At 41.3% G+C, this 24,928-nt stretch overlaps 3 protein-coding genes and 3 long non-coding RNA genes across 6 annotated transcripts; 3 read left to right on the top strand and 3 right to left on the bottom strand.

The window, feature by feature from the left end:
* The first annotated feature begins 434 nt into the window (after positions 1-434).
* Positions 435-4,216, top strand: LOC116612864. The gene is made up of 2 exons (XR_007306687.1): positions 435-683; positions 3,784-4,216. It is a non-coding gene; the product is annotated as an uncharacterized LOC116612864 (long non-coding RNA).
* Positions 4,217-4,771: 555 nt separating this feature from the next.
* On the bottom strand, positions 4,772-5,951 carry LOC125560604. The gene has a single exon (XM_048722384.1). It carries the CDS (start codon positions 5,862-5,864, stop codon positions 4,983-4,985), a length of 882 nt encoding a protein of 293 aa, XP_048578341.1. The 5' UTR covers positions 5,865-5,951; the 3' UTR covers positions 4,772-4,982.
* A 2,797-nt stretch (positions 5,952-8,748) lies between these two features.
* LOC125560750 (uncharacterized protein DDB_G0290685-like) lies at positions 8,749-10,916 on the bottom strand. The gene is made up of 2 exons (XM_048723082.1): positions 10,843-10,916; positions 8,749-9,709 (listed from the first exon to the last, which is right to left on the bottom strand). Exons 1-2 carry the CDS (start codon positions 10,914-10,916, stop codon positions 8,749-8,751), a joined length of 1,035 nt encoding a protein of 344 aa, XP_048579039.1.
* Positions 10,917-11,199: 283 nt separating this feature from the next.
* LOC125560603 lies at positions 11,200-11,773 on the bottom strand. The gene is made up of 2 exons (XR_007306686.1): positions 11,620-11,773; positions 11,200-11,234 (listed from the first exon to the last, which is right to left on the bottom strand). It is a non-coding gene; the product is annotated as an uncharacterized LOC125560603 (long non-coding RNA).
* Positions 11,774-17,159: 5,386 nt separating this feature from the next.
* Positions 17,160-17,874, top strand: LOC125560602. The gene is made up of 2 exons (XR_007306685.1): positions 17,160-17,309; positions 17,663-17,874. It is a non-coding gene; the product is annotated as an uncharacterized LOC125560602 (long non-coding RNA).
* Positions 17,875-21,461: 3,587 nt separating this feature from the next.
* LOC125560749 (uncharacterized protein K02A2.6-like) lies at positions 21,462-22,910 on the top strand. The gene has a single exon (XM_048723081.1). It carries the CDS (start codon positions 21,462-21,464, stop codon positions 22,908-22,910), a length of 1,449 nt encoding a protein of 482 aa, XP_048579038.1.
* The last annotated feature ends 2,018 nt before the right edge of the window (positions 22,911-24,928 follow it).

Here is a 24,928-nt window from a genome sequence, read left to right as displayed (position 1 = left end):
TCATAAATTGTTTTTTTTTTCAGATAGGTATTATATGATACCTATGGCTGCGCAACTCCCCCACTCCCCCCTCTCCCCTCAGCTAATTCTGAATACGCGCCTGCTAAACGTTTACGTTCAAGTTATGATTACCAGAGATAAAACGCAAAACAACGAACCCGCGCGTTCCTAAGCCGAGATTAGGAAACTAATTGGCTGACTCACTCGTCTGTTCTTGCACATTTAATTTTTTATTCTGCCTGACGACATATAAATTAATAAACACTAACTAAATTAGTAGACTAAGACTAGATATTTATATGGTTGGTCACCACACACAAAAGTCGGATCGCCATCTTGGATTTCTCCGATAATCTCGCACTTTCCGGAGATGGTGATCGGAAAATTTCGACTGTGAGATTGGGTATGACCGCTGGGAGTCAGCGGACTCGGCCACAATCTACGTCCGTGGGACTTTGTTCGACGTTTGCATCTAACCTCTCAAAAGATGCACTATTTCTTTCAATCACATCAAATCAGATGGCAAATCTAACAATAAAAACATGTTGATCAAATTGCTTCAATTTTGAAGAGAAAACAGAGCGTTAAAAGTGAAAACCCAGCGACTGCATGAGAACTCAACAGTAAGAATGAAGACAAAGCTCGCCGAAATTGTCGCCGAAGGAGAGCATCAGGGCTTTCAGGTAAGCCTAACTGATTGGGACTGATTCCTGTCTGTTTTTTGCTTGTTTATTACTGTTTTTTAAGGGAAATCTTTCGAATTTAGCTGATCTTTTTCCTTTGAGTAGTTTATCATTCGATTCGAATCAGCTTTCGCCGTCCGTTAAAGAACCTTCGGTTTTATTTTATCTGGCCATCGGATACATCTTATACTTACGCACTTGTTATATGCATATTGTTTTATATTTTATACAAATCAATGATTTTTTTAAGACTATGCTCAGTTGCTACTGAGCTTTAAACTCTGCTTTTTTGCCACAGTCATTATCACAGAACAATATAAACATAGTCCTAGATTGCAAAATACCTTCAGTTTACTTGAATATATTCACTATCAATGCCGTCTCAGTGAGATTTTAATTTGAATGAATTTCTCTGGAGCTGTTAACTGTGGGTATATTTGGTTCAGTGTTATTTCAGTATTCGAAGGGGGGCACTTCCATGGCTGAAGGATGATTTTAGCATTATTTCTGAGGGCTCCAAAACACTAAAATCATATAGAACCAAGGAGGATAGAGAAGGAAACACAACTGATAATTTGTAAATTTCACACACCGCTTCATTCCATACGGTCGAATGTCAATGCATAAGATATTGCTTTCAAGTCATTTATCCGTTACGCCTAAAAAAGAGTGAATCTCTGCCTTGAAATTACAAGAACATGCCAAAGAGAGTTTACGCGATACATAGATTTTCAAACCTTACAACCACTATGACCAGACATGTACACTGATTGTGTGAAGATAATAAAATGTGTTCTCTAGTTTTCAATCACCTAGCAATAAGTGATATATTGCTTTGTGCTGCTTCTCTTGATGTCAGATCTTTTAGCTGGTCTTGTTGTTGTATAAGTATGATACTATGAACCAAATATGCATGCTAGTTTGTTGATATTTTTAGACCTTACATACAAGCTGCATACCTTGGGATCACACAAAATCTTAGAAAGTTACCTGCGCTTTCATACATATATGTTTATTTATATTATATTCAAGCTCAAGGGAAGCAACATTTTCTAATTGCAGAAACTATTCTAGAAATTTCCAGTACATGTTAACTCTAAATTTATCTTATCATTTCCTGCTAATTGTTTTAAAACACAAACTAACCCTTATTTAGTGTTTTCTGCTTGTTTCTAGGTCTACAGAATACAATAGTTCTACAGTCTTATTTACACTATACATAAAACTTAGAAAATCATTTCGCAAAGCAGAAGAGGAAAGTAACAAATGCATAAAAAACTAAATAAATGGAAAGTTGATAATAGAAAAGGGATTTTTCTTCATCATTATACTCAACAAAAATAAGAGTCAAATTTTTTGTTACTTTCCTCTTTCTCTATGAAAATGTGGAAATTCAATAGTTTTTGGTACCATAGATGCACATCACAAGGCAATTGACACTCTTTAGTATTCAAGTCACAGACCATATTCAATGTATGTGTTGATTTTCATAAAAACTGTAATTTTTGTGGATTTTGTTTGTGATGAAAGAGAAATCCCCTTTTTTCTACCAGCTTTAAATTCTGTTAGAAGGTTGAATACATGAATACCTCCTTGTTGGTTTGTATTTGTTCCTCGGCACAAACCGACCACAACAACACAAGTAGCCAAAACCGCAAAGGGGTTTCATTAGAAGGCAGCTACTGGCGGTGAACTGCCGTCTACTTCCCTACTCACTGCCGGCAACTTGAACAATGATTCTCAGATTTCAAACTCGTAATAAAGTTCGCAAACTATGTGTGATTCGTAATAAACAACTTAAAATTACATTATGCCAAGGTCACCATCCTTTATTGTCGTTCTTTATGAGTTTTCCGTTAGCCGATCAATTGTTACTTGGGAGCATATTCCTTTTTTATATCGCTCAAAATTCGTAGCATCGTTGTTTGCCACCATCTTGGATGTATATGGATAAGGATCATGGGTAGTTTTGAGCCCAAACTGTCAGCTGTCGTTTTATCAAACATAGTGTTTTCAACGAAGAAAAAAGGACAATTATTAGGGTTTTTTCGTTAATGGACACATATGAGTTGTTGTAATCTTTACTCTGTACAAAGTAGCAGTGTGTGAATCAAGCTGTTTCTATTTTTAACTAAATTGCATCACCATTTTCATTGGAAAAAAAGATATGGAACACAATAATGACTATTCTGTTTTTACCTTTAATCCTATGCAGGAATTGCACCATTTCCATTTTTTTATCAATTTTTATTACTGACTGGTGAGATACCCAATCTGGGGACCTCTAGCCATTATTCTATGCTCCAAGGCTCCCAGGTGCGTACCCAGGATTGGCTGAGGGGGGTGCGCAGTCATAGGAATCATAGCATTTGAAGATTTCTTAATAAGAAATGACCCACTTTTCGGCAAGGGGGCACCCCCCTGTGTATGCGCCTGGCTCCATCCGCCTATTTCCCAAGCACAGCCTGCTACTCTAAAAGTTATTGAAACCCCTGTATGGTTTATGTTAGAAACTGTGTATCCTTGATATCCCAAGATTTAGCATTGATAAAACATTGGTGATTGGGATGATAAGCTGGAATTCCGGTCGTTTGTCGTTGCTTGTAATGAAGACAGTTTTAGTACTATAACACCAAGAGGCCTACCGCCTCAATTATACCTTCATTTTAGATTAAATCCAACTTTGGTCTAATTTTTTAGAAAATATAGCATTTGAAGCGAGTTTACGTACCCCAAGTTGCGCAAAAAATACAGCAATGTTTTGTGTGGAAATTTTTCCTTCCCAATGGTTTTTGATCTCAAGGTCATAAACCCATTCTTCCCCAGTTTATCCGTAAACTCTAATTGGGCTTTTTAAAGAATGACTAGAATATAAACATAATAAATCCTAGGTACGGTAAGTGGTTTAATTTTCAAAGCTGCCTACATAATGTTTTATTTTTTTATTAAAAGCACAAAAGCCTGCAACTGAGAAATGAAGCATTGTTTGTTGCAAATACACAAAGATACATGTCCACTGAACTTTGTCAGGAAAAATATTTGAATTTAGTGCACTGTACGGATTATTATTAAAACAAGTTATTTTATTTACTTTTTACAGACACAGCAGTAATATGATGCACTGGATGCTACGGGCTGGTCAAGGAGCAAAGAAGAAGATACAGTAGTTTGCCATATGATTGACTACCTTTTTTTTGTAATTACTAAAAGGTTATTTGGGAATGTTTTGTATGTGCTAATGTTTACTGTAGGACAAGCAGGCATCCCTCTTAAAAAAAGCATTTCCATCAAACACATTTTTTTGTAATTGCTAAAAGGTTATTTGGGAATGTTTTGTATGTGCTGATGTTTACTGTAAGACAAGCAGGCATCCCTCTTGAAAAAAAGCATTTCCATTAAACACGGGCTAGTCTTTTCTTATTCTTAGAGTTTCATTGATCTAAATAATTGGATTATAGGATATCCTATCGATAGAGATAGCTTAGTGAATTTGATTGTACATTTAAAGTTAAATAAAGTGTGTATTTATTGTATATTGGTGTGTGTGCTTATTTTTAAATGATTTATATCAAACTATTGCATACTGGTCCGCAATACGTAAATGTATGCAAAATCCGGACATAAAGGTTCAATTTAAGAACATTTCTACACTTAAATATAAAGTTTAATGCACATTTCTATACTTATACGCAACGTTTAATGGAATAACATGTCCTGGATAGTCTCAGAAAGGTTATATTTAAAGGCATTTCCAGATAAAATTTAATGGATTTACGTGTTAAATTCGAAATAAACATTTCGAAACCTTTGAAAAAGTTAATATTCCAGCCTACTGAAAGGAACACTGAAATCTAAAGTTTAGATTTCTTATTTCATCCCCGGGTTGAGGACATGCACAAAACCGACGGTGAAGGATGCAGGATTTATTACCTTTCTTTTTTTTTAACGGGAAAACAAGAGAGCTGTGTGATGCGGAATTGGGCATAAAATTGAGCGGAAATGTGGGATCAGCACCATTTTCAAGACCATGATATTTGAACACTTGCTCAGACGTTAAAAATACCGCTCATTCTGAATAAATACACATCACAAAGCAATGAGAGTTTATTGTGACCTTTATTCTAGGGTATAAGACAATTACCGGAGGTGATCCATAGTGGAAATATTCGAGCTAGGTACTGAGATTGACTAGAAATTGAATGCGCTGTTTGTAAGCCTGTGTGGTCTAAAATCTGAGTTCTGTCATCTGTTGATCGAGGTCATCGTCATCTTTACTGGCATTCGATTTGCTGTAGTGACTCAGTTATCCTGTACATTTAGTCTTGCCACCAATTGAGCGAGGTCAGCCTCGCTCTTAGCCTCGCTCTTAACAGCCGTGCGGATGCGAGCGAAGAATGTTTCAATATCTTCATCAAGTGTTTCCCTTCCACTGCCTTCATACTGGGGAAGCTTAGGGTCACTGATGTGCTGCTGAAGATAGTCCCAATCGGGTTTTTTTAAGCCTTCGAGCTTTATGCCTTCTTTCATGAGTAACTTGACTCCTTCCTCTGCATTGTTGATTTTATCATCCCAAGAGTCTTCATTCTTTTTCCACCCTGCCTGCATAAGATGTGCTGGCTTTATGATTAGCTCAACCTTGCAATTGCGATTGAGTTCGTCCTTTGCCTCTAATATGGTTTTGCAGCAGCTGTGATCATCCGGTGTCCCCCGAGTTTTACCGGTCGACTTGTTACACGGCTGCATAGTTATATACATCGTGAGTCGCCACTCTCCATCTTCCAAAGGGTTTTTTATTATGTCTGACAGGAAAAAGTCCTCGGCATGCTTCCCATCATCGTAACAGTTCGTATATCTACGGACAGATTTAGTTTCCCATTCTTTGGAGGAAGCATTTTTCTTCTGAAACATCACCAAAGCAACAGCCGTCTTAGGGTATTCATATCTTCCAAGGCTACACTGTTCCGAACCAAGGCAGCCGTCTTTCACAGATCTCTCTTGATCATTCAGATTGTAATTCGATTTAACGTGGTACATAGCCTCACAAAATTGGCCGATAGTTCCGAGTATCTCGGAGCCATCTCCTTTCATCTCGGCAACTTTAACATGTTCCCTGTCCGTGTATATCGAGTACTGAGTAGCACGATCCGAATGGCGATGGCTAGAACTATCGGAATGCGACATTTTCCGCCAAAAAAGCTATTTCGTGGCTCGTCAATTAAAAGACTTTTGAGGCAATGAAAGCGAAACCAAATTATACCACCAGCAACCTATAAAAATATTTTCTTCTCTTCCGGTGCCCATATATGGGCAGTAGGAATCCTACCAATTCTTACCGCAGCGACGTCATATTCCTACCAAATTACAATGCTCAGTCACATATTATATTATTATCTCATACACGTGACCGCTTAGCAAGGATCACTTGGCTTCTGTAACTCGTTGAGAACAGAAGTGTTTTTTGACTTTGCCACCATATTCGGAGGTAAGTTGACCTTGTATTATCATTCTCTGTTCGAATTGCTATCAAGTTATAGGTGATTCGAACTTTCATATTTCTGATTTGTCAGGAATTCCGTTTGTTGTCGTAAATCTCGGGCTGTTAAGGCATTACTCGCGGCGCATCTCAGCACGCACGTGGCGGCTGAGTATTGTTTAGTCATGGCAGGTAGTGCCCCTAAGGTCCTTATTTAGGTCATTCCTTCGTTCGGCGTTAAAAAAGTGATATTTCTTTGCGTTTTGATCATCTGGTAAGCAAGGATTTTAATCCGATCGCAGCTACGATTTGCATGTAGTCAGGAGTTTCAGTCCTGATGTGGTCATATTGGAAATCGGAACCAATGACCTTACTTTTTCGGAGTGGGCTCAGCTATAGAAGAGCTCGTGCGGGTACTTTTGGATGAATATGAAGTGCGGGTCGTTTTTGTGTGTCATGTCATTCCGCGTGGCCTGTCACACCGCGACCATGGTATTTTCTTTCATCGCGCTCAAATTCTAAACCATTATGTCGCGTCTAAAGAATCACGTCTTTCGCACAACTTACAGTCATATCGCTCTCTACAACCATGTGCTTTGAAGACGTACTCTCGTAGTTTCTTTTCTTTTTCTTGCACCCCCCAAGTTTTCCTGGTACAACACATCAAAATTTAAATGCCAATAGTGTACTTTCGGGCTCGTTTAAAACAATGTTAATTATATTTTCTCGTTTAAGACAGGAAAAAGACCGTTTTCGAGAACGACATTTCAACTGTCAAAACGTTTGAAGTTCAACGCATGCAATCTGTGGTATCCCATTGGAATATCAATTTATTTACTTATGTTTTTTTTGTCATATTCAAGATGGAAAACGAGAGAGATTTCTCAGATGTGGTAAGGGGGGTACATATATTTGGGAGCTTTAGCAAAGTCGTTTCTGGATTACCAAACCTGAGGATTTTTTTCCGCCTTATCTAATGGAATTAACTAAACAAACAGGTATCTGTATTTTTTATTGTTTGTAGTGTCTATATGCTCAGATGATTTTTCCTGTGTCATAATATATGTATCACAAATTGTGTGGCACCACCCTTGAGCTGGTCACATAAGGTACACTTGCCATTGCATTCATACATGGTGATTGTCATGCAAGGTTGAAATAAGCTTTAGAGCTTGACATTTACTTTACGTTTAAAATTTGAAATCACATGGTATGGTCACTCCATGTGTTTTGTCCATAACCATGACCATTAGGTACTGAATGAAATACTTTTACTAATAGTTTGCTTTTTATCTTGTCCCAAATTTATGATCTTTTATCCACCCAAAAGTCAAAACATGATTTAAGTATTACATGTGATTCATAGAAAATAAATTGATTCATGGGAAATTTCATACAATTGTTTGTATGCAAAATATGGGGCTCCTATGAAAATACATGCAGTGATATCCTAACATGCCTTGATTGGATATCTAGGGAGTAGAGGAGGGTGAGGATGAAAGCGAGTGGGAGGAGTACGTGAGCAGTGATGATGAAGATGTAAATAATCTGGTCTCATTGTTAATCGCTGGTTAAAATTAGTCAGTTCTGATATTTTATACTTTTTCATAATCTTACCCTGTGTGTGTAAGGTTATGATAATCTTACACCCTTGCACTCTCCTGGGTGCAAGTTCACAAAAAGAAATTTGATTTTTTTAATCTGAAATTAAGAAAAAAGGAAACAAAAACTTCTGTTGACCACACCCAAGTTGCTATCCCTCAGGGTTATTTTTTTGCCAATGATCATGTTTTATTGGTGCCTCTCCATTTCTTTCCAAAAAGTGGAATGATATTAGACATGGTCCCCCCCCCCAATAATTGTTGCACAGCCCCCTTACCTTATTGTTACTGCAATGAAAATAATTGCGAATGATAAAAAAAACATTCTACTGTATAATCTGCACTATAATCATGATTGTCAAAAGTGTTATCAGTTTTTTTTGTCTTTCAGGCCCCAACATTTGCTACATATCTGAAAAATGTGGCTGCTGACCCATCTATTGGGCAACATTTAAAACAGGCAGGGCCAGTTAGCAAGATCACAGGTACATACAGTCAGTTGTGATATAATAGAAAGTTTGATTGCATTTGATATATCTATTAGGTATATAACATTACATGTTCTTTTCCATACAAAACACGGCAGGAATCGTGAAAAAGACCAGGTACTCTATCACTGCCAGCCTAGCTTTTGCGAAATCAATTAACCCGTTTCAGTCAAGACATTGCTTTACTGTCCATAACAGTATCTTATTGTTTATGTTACTTTTACAACAGAAAACCTAGAAGCATTGATAAAACAACTGGCTCCCACCATTCAGCCCCGACCAGCCGGCCAGCAAGGAGCGGCCATTCCTGCCCTCCTCAATTCTGTCGAGAAGATGGCCTCGCGTCTGAGGGATCTGCCTAGCACATCTGACCAGTCCAATTCCCTGCTTCATGTGTATAGGCAGATCCAATATTGGTTTTCAATTTTTGACTCACTCTTGAGTGAGTCAAATGATCAGTCATCTGGCAGTGCTGTTCCGCCGAGTGATGTCCCTTCCTCTGTTCAGTCTATGTCGTCATCTGTCCCGTCTATGTCATCCAATGTCCTGTCTATGTCGTTCAATGCGCCGTCTATGTCGTCCTCTGTCCCGTCTATGTCGTCCAATGCCCCGTCTGTGTCGTCCAATGTCCCGTCTATGTCGTTCAATGTCCCGTCTATGTCGTCCTCTGTCCCGTCTATGTCGTTCAATGTCCCGTCTATGTCATCCAATGTCCTGTCTATGTCGTTCAATGCGCCGTCTATGTCGTCCTCTGTCCCGTCTGTGTCGTCCAATGTCCCGTCTATGTTATCCAATGTCCCATCTATGTCATCCAATGTCCTATCTATGTCCTTCGATGTCGCATCTATGTCTTCAAATGATCCGTCTATGTCCTTCGATGTCCCGTCTATGTCGTCCAATGTCCGGTCTATGTCGTCCAATGTCCGGTCTATGTCGTCCAATGTCCGGTCTATGTCGTCTAATGTCCGGTCTATGACGTCTAATGTCCCGTCTATGTCGTCCAATGTCCCGTCTATTTCGTCCAATGTCCCGTCTATTTCGTCCAAGGTCCCGTCTATGTCGTCCAATGTCCCGTCTATTTCGTCCAATGTCCCGTCTATTTCGTCCAATGTCCCGTCTATGTCGTCCAATGTCCCGTCTATGTCGTCCAATGTCCCGTCTATGTCGTTCAATGTCCCGTCTATGTCGTTCAATGTCCCGTCTATGTCCTCTAATGTCCTGTCTATACCGTCCAATGCCCCGTCTATATCGTCCAATGCCCCGTCTATGTCTTCTAATTTCCCGTCTATATCGTCCAATGCCCCGTCTATGTCGTTCAATGTCCCGTCTATGTCGTCTAATGTCCTGTCTATGTCGTCCAATGTCCCGTCTATGTCATCCAATGTCCCATCTATGCCGTCTAATGTCCTGTCTATGTCGTCCAATGCCCCGTCTATGTCGTCAAGCAGACACACTGCTAGTGTTCTTCATGACCAGTCACTGTTGTCAAATGTACAGTCTCTGTTGAACAATGTCCCGTCCTTGTCGTCTAATCAGGTCCCGCTTATGTCAATCAATGCTCCGTCAAATAGAGTTGTAAATGTCGTAGATAGTGAAACACGTTCTGTGTATGTACAGTACAATACAAGAAATTTGAGTTTAAAGGACTGGCTCGAGAGCCTCACAATCCCTTTACCTGTGCGCGGCCTTTTAGAAATAAAAGGTATATGGAAACAAGGGTCTGTAGACTGCCCTCCTCTGTCTGTATGGACTACAAAGATGCGAACCTTCAGGAAACTGGGGGGGGGGGGAGTCTTGTAGCTCTCTTTACGGTCAGAGGAAGGAAGTCTACCATGTCTTCAGAGACAATGATTTCGACGTAAACCAGGTAGCGCGTGTTTATGGTACGCATAAGCCGGGCAAGCTTTACAAGCTACTTCATGCTCCACAAAATAAGTAAAGCTTGGGAGGGATTTTGTTTTGGACACTAATATATTCTACGAAATCATTGTCTCTGAGTTTAAAACCACCCAGCCTTGCCATAGTGCGCTATTTTGCTTTCAAAGATAAAATTTGGATATTTTTTAATCAATTATTCAAAATCAGATTAGTACGTTTTACCATTGAGCGTTCAAACCAAGTGGGGGCTTGTGATGTTCTCGAGCCAATGTCCCGTCTATGTCGTCCTCTGTCCCGTCTTCGTCGTCGAATATTCCGTGTTTGTCGTCTTAGATCCTGTCTATGTCGTCTATGACGTCTTAGATCCTGTCTATGTCATCTAATGTCTGGGGGTTGGAATACCTAATCAATATAGATATGTACAAATAAAAGTATTGTTCTTTTATTTCTTACTTGTTCTTGTATAGATAAGGGCTTCTTGGTCCCCCCGCATAATTCAATGCGGTATTAACGATCAATAGACAGGGGTATCACCCTTGCCAAGGGCTCATTGTCGCCAAGTTTTTATCTGACGCTATCTTGTAAACTAGGGCAATGGGAGGCTAGAGGTGGGATATCACTTGCCCAAGGTGAACACCTAGGGTAGTGGAGGGAGGAAACGCCTGACATCTCCATTCTACACCCCATGGATGTGTAGCCACTGCCCCTCAGGGGTTTACATGGTTTTTCTTCCATGCATGGTCCCATTGACCATGACTTTGATGGATGGTGGTTTGTATGGTTTTCCTTCCATGGTTTGAATGGTTGTCCTCCATTGGTTTGAATGGTTTTCCTTCCATGCATGGTCCCATTGACCATGACTTTGATGGAGGGTGGTTGTATGGTTTTCCTTCCATGTAGGATAGCATTTGATGATGGCTATGATATGTACAGTAGGCTACCAAGGCGCAAGGGCAGAAATAATTGTCTGGATGGCATGTAGTGGGAGGTGCTTCATCTGAGGGGCTTGAACATCCACAGCAGATGGTCCTGGCTTGGATTGTCGTCATGAAGTTCAGTAATAATTTCTGCTCTTGCGTCTTGGGTGTAAAGTTCAAAGCTGCTCGACTTCCTAAAAGAAAAGATGAAAATTTACATGTTATGTATGACGACTTAGAATGAATGAACGATGAATACCAACAAAGAAAGCGAAAGTGAATTCTATTACCCCAGAGGCAAAATTTGCAAGCAAAAGTCAAAACAACAAGGACAACAACAAAAGTGACCTTTCATGACTATAAAGAGAAGATGCCTAACAACCAGTAGGAACTGAAAATACTAATACAAGGGCAGAAGAGCAGGAAGGACAATTGGAAAGACATCAAGTGATTTTAATGTTTTTTGTTACTGCTGTGTGATATATTTCAATGAAAACATTCTTTGATTATTATATTCATACAAAAGTTCATATCACATCACAAAATTAATATCATTCTGCTTTTGGCAAGTGTTCTTACCAGCGACCAGCCCTTTTGATTGTGCTATCATCAGCACCACATCTGGCTGCCCAGCGTGCAGCTGACCTTCTAATACTATGGGTAGTGTATGGCTTCTCAAATAGGGCCTTGGTCATCTACAAGCAAGAGGGAAATAATTAATAAATGCATGTATAAAATACTAGAGAGGGAGCACAATTTTGTCTGCATATATACCTGTATTTTTAAAATCAAACAAGCATGCAGTGCGACATGCTTGAGGATCCAGCATACTTTGCGGACACTGCCAAAGGCCACTACCGGCAGTGCGAGTGTGATACAAAATTAAGAAAAGTGCATGGCATGGTCATATTATTATAACATTTGTAAGAATCTCTAAATTAGTTTTAAAATTCCTGCAACTTTTCTCCTCATTTTGTATTTGCTTTGTATTTGTTTTTGAAAGGAAACCACAAGAATGAGAGAAAAACAGTATTTAATGATTGTAAGCCAGCAGGAAAAACAAGTGATATTATATAATTTACTGTTCCTTATGACAAGAACTTTGAGATTTGATTAAGATATTGGTGTACTGATGTATTTACCTTGATGAGGCCACACTTCGCTTTGATGGAAGGGCACGCTGGTTGTCCTTGGCAATGCGAGGGAAGATGTAACCCTTCGTGATTCATAATAATTTACAAAAACTGTTTTTGTTACAGCTGAAACGACACACAAACCATACAGTATATGGCGAATTTAAACACACTTCCCCAGGCCTGAAATCAGGCCTTGTGCCTCCAATAACTTACTAGAAAACAGCAGCCACGAAATGGTGGTGTGGGTGAGATCATATGGTATGGTGATGTTGGAGGGTGATGGTGAAGGATGGCTAGTAAGGTAATGTAGAGTGGAGATGGTAGTAATGTAATTGCGGTGAAAAGGTGGATAGGCTAGACTAGTAGGTGGTGGAGGGTAGTGAAGAGATAAAGTGGGACTATAGAATAGGCTGTGGTGGGTAAGTGAAAAAGAACATAATAATAACAATAATATGGTGTGGTATGGAGATGGCTAATGGCTGTGTTGGTGGCGAAAAAAAGTGGTATGGTGTATAGGTAAGAGTGGTGGTACCGATATATTATCACCCACATTTACACCATAACCTCGCAAATTTAAAATCGACCTCCGCACCACTACCATTGTAACACATACACACCCATCACGCTAAATTATAAGCCTCATCTACACCACATCTCCCTCACCACCACTCTTATCTATACACCGTACCAATTTTTTCCCCACCAACACAGACATTAGCCATCTCCATACCACACCATATTATTATTATTTTTTTTCTTTTTCACCTACCCATCACACACTACCACAACCTATTCTATAGTCCCACTTTATCTCTACACTACCCTCCACCACCTACTAGTCGAACCTATCCACCTTTTCACCGTAATTACATTACTACCATCTCCACTCTACATTACCCTACTAGCCATCCTTCACCATCACCCTCCAACATCACCATACCATATGATCACACCCACCTCACTACCACACCACTTTAGGCCCCTACGTCTTGGTACGAATACCCGATCCAAACCAAAACAAAATAAAAAAGTCGAGAAAAAAATCGGGAAAAAAGCCGAGAAAAAAATCGGGAAAAAAGTCGAGAAAAAAATGTGTACGCGATCGAAAAAAAAAAAAATGATCGCGATCCCCAAAAATGTACTCGCGATCCCCTAAAAAATGAACACGATCCAAAAAAAAAAAGTAGGCGATCTACAATGGCACTTCCCAGGCTCCGTAGGAAAGCTCTTCAAGGAGGAGAAAATCGCGGATAAGCTCGCAGTTATCCTTGGAACGAGTCTATCAAAGAACTCAAGGGGCAAATGACCAGTACAATCGCTTGCTGGGGATAGTTAAATCCACTATCGTTGAGGCGAGAGCAAACGCCGGGAATAAGCTGGAGATTTCAATCTCGTAGCCGGTCGGCAGCACAGAGAAGCCATCTCGCCGCTTAATGAATCGTAAAGAGACTCCTCTTGAACAGAATTTACATTTTTAATACTGGTAAATCTTGTAACTAATTCGGACTGCAAAGTACTATGAAATAAAAATCAAAATAATCTATCGCTCCTCTACTTCGTTAGTTAAGAATTTTTTGGTTTCCAAGTTCAGATTCTGAGCCTAGCAGAAGTCGAAAAAACGCTTCGAGAGGCCAGAGCCTCGTCTCAACCTCGCTGGCCACTAAATAGAGAGACGTTTCGAGGCTCTGAGACCAGGGTATTTCGACTTCTGCTAGGTTCGGAATCTGATTGGCCAATTGGTCGCTGATTGGCCAATTGACGCGTGGACATGGAAACCAAGAAATCAAGAAAGACAGTTTTCTATTGTATTTTCGCTTCAAGTTCAAAAGGTCAAAACCGGTTTTTTTGACTCGTGAATGCTTGCAAAGCATTTACGAGTTATCGGAGGGACTTTTTGTGTAACTCGATCGTCGGATGGTCGGGTCAATCATCCTTTTTTATTTTTTATTTTTTATTTTTTTTTGGTTTGGATCGGGTATTCGTACCAAGACGTAGGGGCCTAAAGTGGTGTAGTAGTGAGGTGGGTGTGATCATATGGTATGGTGATGTTGGTGGGTGATGGTGAAGGATGGCTAGTAAGGTAGTGTAGAGTGGAGATGGTAGTTATGTAATTACGGTGAAAAGGTGGATAGGTTCGACTAGTAGGTGGTGGAGGGTGGTGAAAAGATAAAGTGGGACTATAGAATAGGTTGTGGTAGTGTGTGGTGGGTAGGTGAAAAAGAAAAAAGAAAATAATATGTTGTGGTATGGAGATGGCTAATGGCTGTGTTGGTGGGGGAAAATTGGTACGGTGTATAGGTAAGAGTAGTGGTGAGGGAGATGTGGAGTAGATAAGGCTTATAATTTTGCGTGATGGGTCTGTGTGTTTTAAAATGGTAGTGGTGCCGAGGTCGATTTAAAATTTGTGAGGTTATGGTGTAAATGTGGGTGATAATGTATCGTTATGATGTTATGTGATCGTAAGGTGTTGGTTTGTGGGTAGGTAGGGTGGGTCATATGGTGTGGTCGTTTGTAGTTGGGTTTTGTGCTGTGGGGTAAATGTTTGTATGGTGGGGGAGGGGGCTGTATGTAGGTGTTTGTAGGGGGGAAAAAATGGTTGTGGGGTAGTGTCTGGTGTAGGGTGTGGCTGGTTGGTGTGTTGTGGGTTGGTTGATATAGCCGTGGAATGCTATGGTGTGTATGTAGTAGGCTATGTGTGGAGGGGTAGATGTGTGTGTGGTGGGAGGGGGGTTGGGCTGTATGTAGGGTATGGTGTTGGAGGGAGCGCTGGTTGTAGGACTAGAGGCTGCTGTAGGGTGTGGTTGGTTTGGTGTGTTGTAGGGTGAGTAGTGTTGTGGCCATGGGGGAGGAGGGGTGTGTAGTTTTGGTGTTGGCAGGGGTCTGGCTTGTGTAGGGTGTGTTAGGTGTGTATATTTTAGGTGAGAGTGTAGGAAAGTGTGAGGGGGGGGGGGGGTGGGTGGAAGTATATGTGTAGGTGTGTGGGGCATAGGTGGGTGTTGGTGTTGTGTTGTGGCTTGGAATAATCGTGGTGGGTTGTATGATGGCGTGGTTTGGGTAAAGTGGGTATGGGGCTGTTTGTGGGGTGAGGGATGAGGGGGTGCTTGTTGTGGGGTAGGTGGGTGGTTGGATGCGGGTGATGCGAGTAGGGGGTACTTAGAGTGGTTAGCTAGGTATGAGGGGGGGGGAAGAAAGGGGGTTGTGACATGTATAGAGCTGGGTGGTAGTAGTGGGTAGGTATGTTGTGTGGTAAGGATAGAATAACATTTAATTTGTGAGAGGGATGTGGGTATGTATGTGTATGTACTATGTGTAGGAGGGAAGGTGGTTGTAGGTGGGGTGGTTGTGTGTGTTTTGGGCGTGTGGTGTTGGGGGAGTGGGATGGTGTGGGGGTCCGTATGCCTAGGGGTGGTGGTAGTGGCATGTTGGGGTGTAGTTGAGGTGTGTAGGTAGGGTAAGGGGTGTGGGGTACAGGGGAGGGGTGTGCTAGTGGTGTGAGGTGGGTATGGGAGGGTGTGGGTAGTAGGGCGCGTTTGGTGGTAGGTGTGGGATGGAGGGCTGGGCCTTGGGGTGTGGTAGGGGTGTGTGCGGTGGGGGTGTGGGTAGTGGGGTTTTTTTTGGGGGGGTGGGGTGTGTTAGTGTGGGGGTAGGTGGTTAGTGTGGCGGTGTGGTGGTGGTGGGGGGGGTTTGGGGCGTGGGTGTGTGGGAGGGGGTACGTCTTGGGATCACAGATTGTGATACAGCACTTTCCCCGTATGGTACATAACTTTTTGGTTTGGATCGGGTATTCGTACCAAGACGTAGGGGCCTAAAGTGGTGTGGTAGTGAGGTGGGTGTGATCATATGGTATGGTGATGTTGGAGGGTGATGGTGAAGGATGGCTAGTAAGGTAATGTAGAGTGGAGATGGTAGTAATGTAATTACGGTGGGGAGGTGGATAGGTTAGACTATTAGGTGGTGGAGGGTGGTTAAAAGATAAAGTGGGACTTTAGAATAGGTTGTGGTAGTGTGGTGGGTAGGTGAAATAATAATAATGGTAATAATAGTAATAATAATATGGTGTGGTAGGGAGATGGTTAATGGCTGTGTTGGTGTTGAAAAATTTTTTTTTGGTACGGTGTATAGGTGAGAGTGGTGGTGAGGGGGATGTGGAGTAGATAAGGCTTATAATTTAGCGTGATGGGTCTATGTGTTTTAAAATGGTGGTGGTGCGGAGGACGGTTTAAAATTTGTGAGGTTATGGTGGAAATGTGGGTGATGATGTATCGTTATGATGTTAGGTGATCGTAAGGTGTTGGAGATTTTGGTTTGGGTCGGGTATTCGTACCAAGACGTAGGGGCCTAAAGTGGTGTGGTAGTGAGGTGGGTGTGATCATGTGGTATGGTCATGTTGGAGGATGATGGTGAAGGATGGCTAGTAAGGCAATGCAGAGTGGAGATGGTAGTAATGTAATTACGGTGAAGAGGTGGATAGGTTAGACTAGTAGGTGGTGGGGGGTGGTGAAACGATAAAGTGGGGCTATAGAATAGGTTGTGGTAGTGTGTGGTGGGTAGGTGAAAAAAAATTAGTAATAATATGGTGTGGTATGGAGATGGCTAATGGCTGTGTTGGTGGGGTAAAAATTGGTACGGTGTATAGGTAAGAGTGGTGGTGAGGGAGATGTGGAGTAGATGTAGTTGTGGGAACTACTAGGTATGAAATAGTATATCATGACCATTACTATGACAATATAGAGTATGAATCTAATGCCTAAATGATGTAAAAAATGAACAGGAAATATGTCCAAAAAGTGAACAAAAAACCACCAAAAATAATAGAATAGTTTCTATTACAGCGATAGTAATTGTAAAATAAATTGTAGCGCAGAAATATTATAAGAAATAATATTATAAGAATAAAGAAAACAAAGAAAACTAACTTTTCTGGGTTAAGAATAGAACGGAAGTGACGTAGCACTTATGCATATTCGGTAAGTAATTATGCGACCAAATTTAGAACGAACGAACGCTTTGACACAAGCCGATGCGTTACCATGAAATAGATAAGTTCACGTAAATGATGCGAATTTGCTCGGAAAATATGTGTATTGATGGAGTAACATGAAAGACAAAGGATTCTAACAGCGATGGCAAAAGGTTAGAGTGTTAAATAAGGTCGTGCGTCTTTTAGGTACGGAGATAATTCGCAAAATTATAAGCCTCACTACCACACCACTTTAGGCCCCTACGTCTTGGTACGAATACCCGATCCAAACCAAAAAGCATTTACGAGTTATCGGAGGGACTTTTTGTGTAACTCGATCGTCGGATGGTCGGGTCAATCATCCGTAAACTTTTTGTGGTCTTTTTGTGCTTTAGCAACACAGCGATCCTTAGATCATATATATACTTCCGGTGTTCAACTTCCGATTAAATCCTTGTACTATAAAAGACCGGCTACGGCCTTTGGTATGTATGACTGTAAAGTATATACTAGACGTTTCTAATAGAAAGTGAATGCTTGGAGGACGGGAATAGTCAAGAACTTCAAGACAAAACAGCAAACGCCGCTGTGACAGCACTACTCACCCTCAATCCTGTCTAAGAACGAAAGCCTGTCTGAGAACGAGACCATAACTAGTTTCGAGAACTGGAAGCTTACTCTACACCTTGTCTCTCAATGCGAACTTTTCACCTTATTTAGCCGATGATGCCTGTACTTGAAAAAAAAAGAAAACAAAGAGTCAACCCCTACGTGGCTTCACCAAAGACGGTGAAAGTGTCCCAGAAGCCGAGCGACTTACAGCACAACAGAAGGGAAACTTCTTAGAGTTCATGCTAGGGCAAATCGCCAATTACTGTCGTATCATCTCAAGGAGCACTTTCGATAGTAAAGTCTTTGAGGAACCGTTTCGTCTGAAGTACGAGCAGATAGTAAAATCTTCCCCCAGTGTTCGTGAATCCCGCTCGTCGCAACAGCTAAAAAGAGGTCTAAAATTGAAGAGAGGCTCTACACTACCATTTCTACTAATATTCATTCACGTCTTTATATATGTAAGGAGATCCTGAGAAGAAAGGGCCTTTGGATTGATGTCTGTTTTCAGCTATAAAAACCATTTACTTGTGTCGTTTGTCGACGAGTTCGAGTCCCTTGCTAGCAGAAAGTCGACAACTTCACAGTTTACAACGAACAAAACCACAGGCAACAAACAGAAAGCGAAAAAATAAGCACTGCCAAGGTGAGTTTTTGACGACAATTTGTATTGAGAATATGAATGTTATTTTTCTATTATTGTTGTGCTTTCATAATGCTCGTTTGTTCGTGTTTTTTCCATAAAACACCTTACCAGCTTTAGTTTGACGTCGAGATACCATATCAAAGTCATATATCCTTGTTTTGATTGGCTAAAATACCATCTACTTGAGTTCCGATTGGCTTATAATTTCGACTTGCACTTAAATGGTTTTTATTCCACCAAAAATTGCAATAAAAATGTTAAATTCGTTAATACGTACAAGTTCAATAAATTCAGATGTATATTCCTCACGGTAAGTAAAAAATTAACGACAGAAATACGTAGTAGTCTAGTTACTGTATCAATGTCACTTAGTTTGTCGGATTTATACATTTGTTTCTAGATTTTGCTTTGAGAATTCGTGGTCTAATCAAACAATTTGAGCATAACACATCCCTTGATATTCTTCGTTCTCTCTATACTTAATTGACTGCGTTGAGATATTTGATAAAGACTGACAAATATCATCCTGTCATATATTGCTAAAGAAACTATGGCCTCAGGATATGTCTTACCGCCGCCGGCGCCGCTGGAGATACACAATAGCAATGCTGCTGACAAATGGAAGCGATTTGTGCTCGCTTGGAAAAACTACTCGTTGGCGACTGGGTTGAACGAGAAAGCTGAAGCCGTACAAGTAGCTACGTTGCTAACAGTTATCGGTGAAGAGGCGAGAGAAGTCTACTCGACTTTTACCCTGACCGAAGGAGAGACAGACAAGATAGAGCCTGTCATAAAGAAATTCGCCGAGTACTGTCAACCAAGAAAGAACGTGCCGTTCGAAAGATTCCGTTTCAACCAGCGAATGCAAGAGCCTGGAGAGTCCTACGAGCACTATAGAACAGCGCTGAGAAAATTGGCCGAGTCTTGCGAGTTTGATACGATTACGCCAGACGAAATACTTCGAGATCGGTTGTTATTTGGAATACATGACACGAAGGTCAGAGAAAGGTTGTTACGCGAGTCCAAATTAACACTAGCGAAAACAGATGAAATTTGCCGAGCGGCTGAGAGTATGCTTGCTCAGATGAAAATAGTCAAAGATACATCTGAGACAGACGTCAATGCCGTGAGTAAATTCGAGTCGAAGAAACCCAACATCAAAAATTATCGGCGAAAGCAACGAGGTCAAGGCAAACAATGTGACAACTGTGGATACCAACATATGGCAAATCAGGAATCGTGTCCCGCACGAGGAAAGGACTGCCGGAAGTGCGGAGCGAAAAATCACTTTGCCAATAGATGCAAACAGGAAGTCAAGGCTACCGAAGTCGAAGAAACAGATATGTATCCTGAGGAGACATATCAAACGGAGGAAGTATTGGCCGTCTGGTTGGATGATTCGCAGCTGGTCACATTTCAATCAGAGTCTGGAAGTTTCATCCGTTTCCAACCTGATACTGGTGCACAATGCAATGTGTTGCCAGTGCACATATACAAGCAGGCGTGTAACGACCACAAGCTAGTAAAAGTGAAACCCGTGCAAACGTCCTTAGTAGCGTATGGGGGATCTAAGATCAAAGTCGTCGGGCATGTCACCATTAGAGTGTGGAGAAACCATGTATCATGCCAGCTGGATTGTCGCCTTGTTGACAGCCATGAAATCCGCCCGATTCTGGGGCGTACGGCATGCCTTGGCATGAACATTATACAGTACAATGACAACGACCAGTTTCACAAACCGCAGACAGATGGAGCGACAGTGTTCACCGTTGACCCCAAACCAGGAGCTGCACTAACAAGAGAAGAAATATTGGCTAAGTTCCCAGCAGTGTTCAGTGACGGGGTTGGCAAACTTGATGGAGAATACACCATCAGACTAGACACAAACGCTCAACCAGTACAACACGCACCACGTAGAGTTGCAGTAGCCCTAAGACCCCAGCTCAAGAAAACCTTGAATGATCTAGTGGACAAAGAGATAATAGCACCGGTGACCACACCCACCTCGTGGATCAGCTCTATGGTAGTAGTTCCCAAGAAAGATGGAAAACTGCGAATATGCCTAGACCCAAAGGATCTCAACAAAGCCATCCAGAGGGAAAACTATCCCCTACCAACCATAGAAGAGGTTGCAACACGATTACACGGGGCCAAGGTGTTCACGTTGTTGGATGTCCGCAACGGTTTCTGGCACGTCCAGCTAGAGGAAGAGTCGACCTATCTAACAACTTTCCATACACCGTTTGGCCGATACCGATGGAAGAGAATGCCTTTCGGGATCTCCTCAGCACTAGAAGTGTTTCAAAGAAAGATGCATGAATTTGCCGAAGGTCTGACTGGAACCGAAGTTGTTGCTGATGATTTCCTGGTAGTGGGCTATGGCGAGAGCTACGAGGAGGCAACGGCGGATCACGACAGGAACCTCCTGGCATTCCTAAACCGTTGTGATCAACGGGACATACACCTGAATCCCGACAAGATGAGACTTAGGAAATCAGAGTTACTCTTCATTGGCCACATAGCAACTGACAAGGGACTTAAAGTCGACCCTGCTAAAGTGCGAGCAATTGTGGACATGCCCTCACCGACCGACAAGCTTGGGGTACAGCGTCTGTTAGGCCTAGCCCAATACCTTGCAAAGTTCCTGCCCCAGCTGTCAGACATCACAAAGCCGCTGAGGGATCTCACACAGAGCGACGTGCAGTTCATCTGGGATGATGCGCAACAGTCTGCGTTTGAAAAGCTAAAGGATGCCGTTACAGTCACTCCAGTATTGCGGTACTACAACCTAGACGAGGAGATTACACTTCAGTGCGATGCGTCGCAGAGCGGATTGGGTGCCGCATTACTACAGAATGGCCAACCAGTAGCCTAAGCATCACGTGCACTCACGCCCGCTGAGACGCGTTATGCACAGATTGAGAAGGAGCTGCTCGCGATTGTTTTTGCGTGTGACCGTTTCCATACGTACGTCTACGGCCGCGAAGTCGTCAACATCGAGACTGATCACAAGCCTTTGGAACCAATCTTCATCAAACCTCTGGCGACTGCTCCGAAACGCCTACAACGAATGTTGCTGAGTCTGCAGAGTTACAGTCTCAATGTGAAGTACAAGAAAGGCAAAGATCTTTACTTGGCTGACACCCTAAGCAGAGCTTACCTACCCGAAGTCAACGCCTGGGAGTGTACCAGGGAGCTGGAGGAGATTGACCATCGATCATGGATGCCAGTGAGAGAAGAGACTTGGCAGCAACTCAAAAATGCAGCAGTAGATGATGCGGTGCAACAAAACCTTCGAGAGGTTATAAAGAGAGGTTGGCCAGAGAGCAAAACAGACCTGCCGGAGTGCGTGCATCCTTACTTTGATATTCGAGACGAGCTAACTGTCCAAGAAGAACTCATCTTTAAAGGCCAACAGTTGGTGGTTCCTAGAGCCCTGAGGAAGGAGCTTATGGAAAAGACACACTCATCCCACATCGGTATAGAAGGCTGCATAAGACGAGCAAGATACACGTTTTTCTGGCCGCGGATGACTGTCGAGTTGAAGGAGTACATCACAAAATGCGAAGTATGTTTGACTCATCGCAGTGGCCAACGAAAGGAGCCAATTCTCCAACATGAGTTTGTCGCTCGACCTTGGGGAAAGGTCTCAGCTGACCTCTGTGAGCTCGACAACCGAACACTGCTAGTGGTCAGCGACTACTTCAGCAACTACATAGAAGTGGCCCGGCTTAACACAGTGACGTCACGAGCAATAATAAAGGAGCTGAAGGCAATATTTGCCAGGTTTGGCATCCCAGACACCCTTATAACCGACAATGGACCGCAGTTCGCATCAGCGGAGTTTAGTGTATTTGCCAAGACCTGGATGTTCGAACACAAGACGTCATCCCCAAGATATGCCCAAGCAAATGGGAAAGCGGAAAATGCTGTACAGACAGTAAAGAGGCTGTTTAAAAAATGCAAGACATCCGGGGGGTCAGAGTTCCAAGCACTTCTCGACTGGCGGAATACTCCGACTGCTGGAATCGGAACTAGCCCGGCCCAGCGCCTTTTCGGACGTCGATGCAAAACACTTCTCCCTGTGGCTGGTTCCCTACTACAGCCTAGCTACAACACTGAAGAGGACACCAGGAAGTTGATAGGTACCAAGCAACGCCAGAAGTTTTATTACGATAAGCACAGCAAGCCCCTGGAGCCCATTGCTGTCGGCGAAACTGTGCGCATGAAGCTACCAGGACAAGACACGTGGACGCCTGGTACGTGTTTAGGTCAAGCCGGACCTAGGAGCTACAACGTCGAGACTGAAGGTACCACCTACCGACGAAACCGCCGACAGTTGATCAGCACTGGAGAAACAAACAGCCAAGTACCTGATGTTCTGGAATCACCAGAACCCGATGATGCTCAGCAGCAACCCAGCCAGGTTGCCATGCCACCAGATTCTTCACAGGCTATAACAAGGCCTCGGCGGGAGGTGAAGCCTCCTGCATGGCTCAAAGACTATGTGCCAAAATAACATTGAAACTGTTAGGACACTGAACATTAGTAATAATCCATCGTATGATTTTAGTTGTAAAATTTCGATTTTTACCCTTTGATTATTATAATGTTGTTTTAACCAACCGTTAGCGTTACTGTTAAAAGAGGGAAGATGTGACAAGTTGCGTGACAGAGCACGTGCTCAGAACGTGACCCAGGACCCATATAGATTGTGCAAGACTCATGGCTCGTTTCACCGTTGAATAAACGTCTACAAAACTTCTTATTATCCTCTTCATACACTATGCATACTTTCTAATGTGTTTATTCCTTTTTATTCAAATAGTTGTGGAAAAATTAGTAAGGTTATAAATAGCATGATGAAAATATTGTTTTGAAAGAAAAAAATTAATTGTTTTCACTTTTATTTCGGTAAAACCAACCAAGGACTACCTGAGGGCCATGATTGGTTCTAAAGGCTAGAAGGCATGAGAATAGGCAAATGTCTCAAAGATAATATAGTAAGGGATTTCTTACTTTTATACAACAGTATAAGTGTAATAGGTTTTTTTAGAGCAAGATACTTGCTTTCAATGAAAAAATCTGTAAAGAAACCTATCAACCTATAGATAATGAGGAAAGGGGAAAAGTAAGAAGAGTGTTGTTGCATTACTGTTTATTTTTTTTTATCAAAGATATACTCCCATTTCTTCCTCTTTTTTCTCTGTTGACTATTTTTGGGCGCAATTGATATTATTTGCTGTTTCCCCTCTGCACCCTAACTAAATTAAAATGGGTTAGATTTGAAACTAGACATTTTCATTTAGCACTACTTTCAGTATATAAAGGATTTGTTTTTTAGAATTTGCTTCCCAAGTCAATTTGTTATCCTCCATTACATTTAATTTGGAGTAACATTTAGCATGTGTGTATCCAGGGTTTCTTTTAACAGAAGGCCAACTTGCTATAGGATATGGGTGCACCAATATGTTATCATGACTGTAATATCCTTGGTGATGGAGTATTAGCAGTAAGGGATAGACGAAACTTCTGTATGGCACCTTAAATGTATAACTATATCATTCTCTCTTTGGAATGCTGTTTCAATCATTATTTGTTTCTTTGCAAGGGCAAAGCTGATCAGAATATAGTTTTGATACAAGTGTACATTAATGAAACTCCTATTAAGGGAAGGGGTTTTTATTAGAGCAAGGTACTTAAATTATATAAAAATATCAACAAACTTGTGCCTTTTCAATCATACATTTGTAAAGAAAACAGTTTTATATCAAGCCTAAAGGTAATAGGGAAAGAGAAATTTACTAGGAAAGTGCTCAGTCAAGTTATTATTTCATTATTGTTATATATATATATATATATATATATATATATATATATATATATATATATATATATATATATATATATATATATATATATATATATATATATATATATATTTAAAATAGAGTCACATTTTCCCTTTTTCCGCTTTTTCCGCTCTACCACCAACATAGGTCAATGAAAATGGTTTGGTTTGAAATAAGAAATTGGAATTAAGCACTTTCAGTAATTTAGGATTTGCCTCCATTGCATTCATTTTTGATTAGCCTGTATGGGTGGATCCAAAGTTTCTAAAAAAAAGGCCAAAGCGTGGGTGCACCAATATGTAATGTCAGGAGGTATATTTGTGGAGTTCAATTTCAACACATTTTTCTGAATAATCATTTGCAGTACATGGGAACTACAGTATGACATCCACATCTTTGGAATGCTGTTACATGCTTGGTATATTCTTCACAAGGTCAAAGCTTGTTAGAATGCTGTTTTGATGAAAAAAAATATAGATAGTGGAGCTTCCATGAAGGGAAATAAGAATTGACCGTTAGACTCTTGAAAAACATTCTCGTCAACTAAGACACCTGCACTTTGACAGCCTTTTTTTCACACCAAGGTTAAGTATTTGTTTACTTTCATACGGCAGAAAAAAAAACATTTTTAATCTCATTTAAAAAAAAAACATTCTAAAGACACCTAAATCCCCCTAAAACTACC

This window comes from Nematostella vectensis, chromosome 15 (assembly GCF_932526225.1).
Source record: "Nematostella vectensis chromosome 15, jaNemVect1.1, whole genome shotgun sequence".
NCBI lineage: Eukaryota > Metazoa > Cnidaria > Anthozoa > Actiniaria > Edwardsiidae > Nematostella > Nematostella vectensis.
This window is presented reverse-complemented; position numbering and strand designations above follow the sequence as displayed.

Coding starts and splice junctions, on each gene's coding strand:
- LOC125560604 (XM_048722384.1), bottom strand. CDS start 5,864: ATGTCGCATTCCGATAGTTCTAGCCATCGCCATTCGGATCGTGCTACT.
- LOC125560750 (XM_048723082.1), bottom strand. CDS start 10,916: ATGGAAGGAAAACCATACAAACCACCATCCATCAAAGTCATGGTCAAT. Junction 9,710..10,842: donor ATGCATGGAAGAAAAACCAT/GTAAACCCCTGA, acceptor CTGGTCATGAAG/AACACTAGCAGTGTGTCTGC.
- LOC125560749 (XM_048723081.1), top strand. CDS start 21,462: ATGTTGCTGAGTCTGCAGAGTTACAGTCTCAATGTGAAGTACAAGAAA.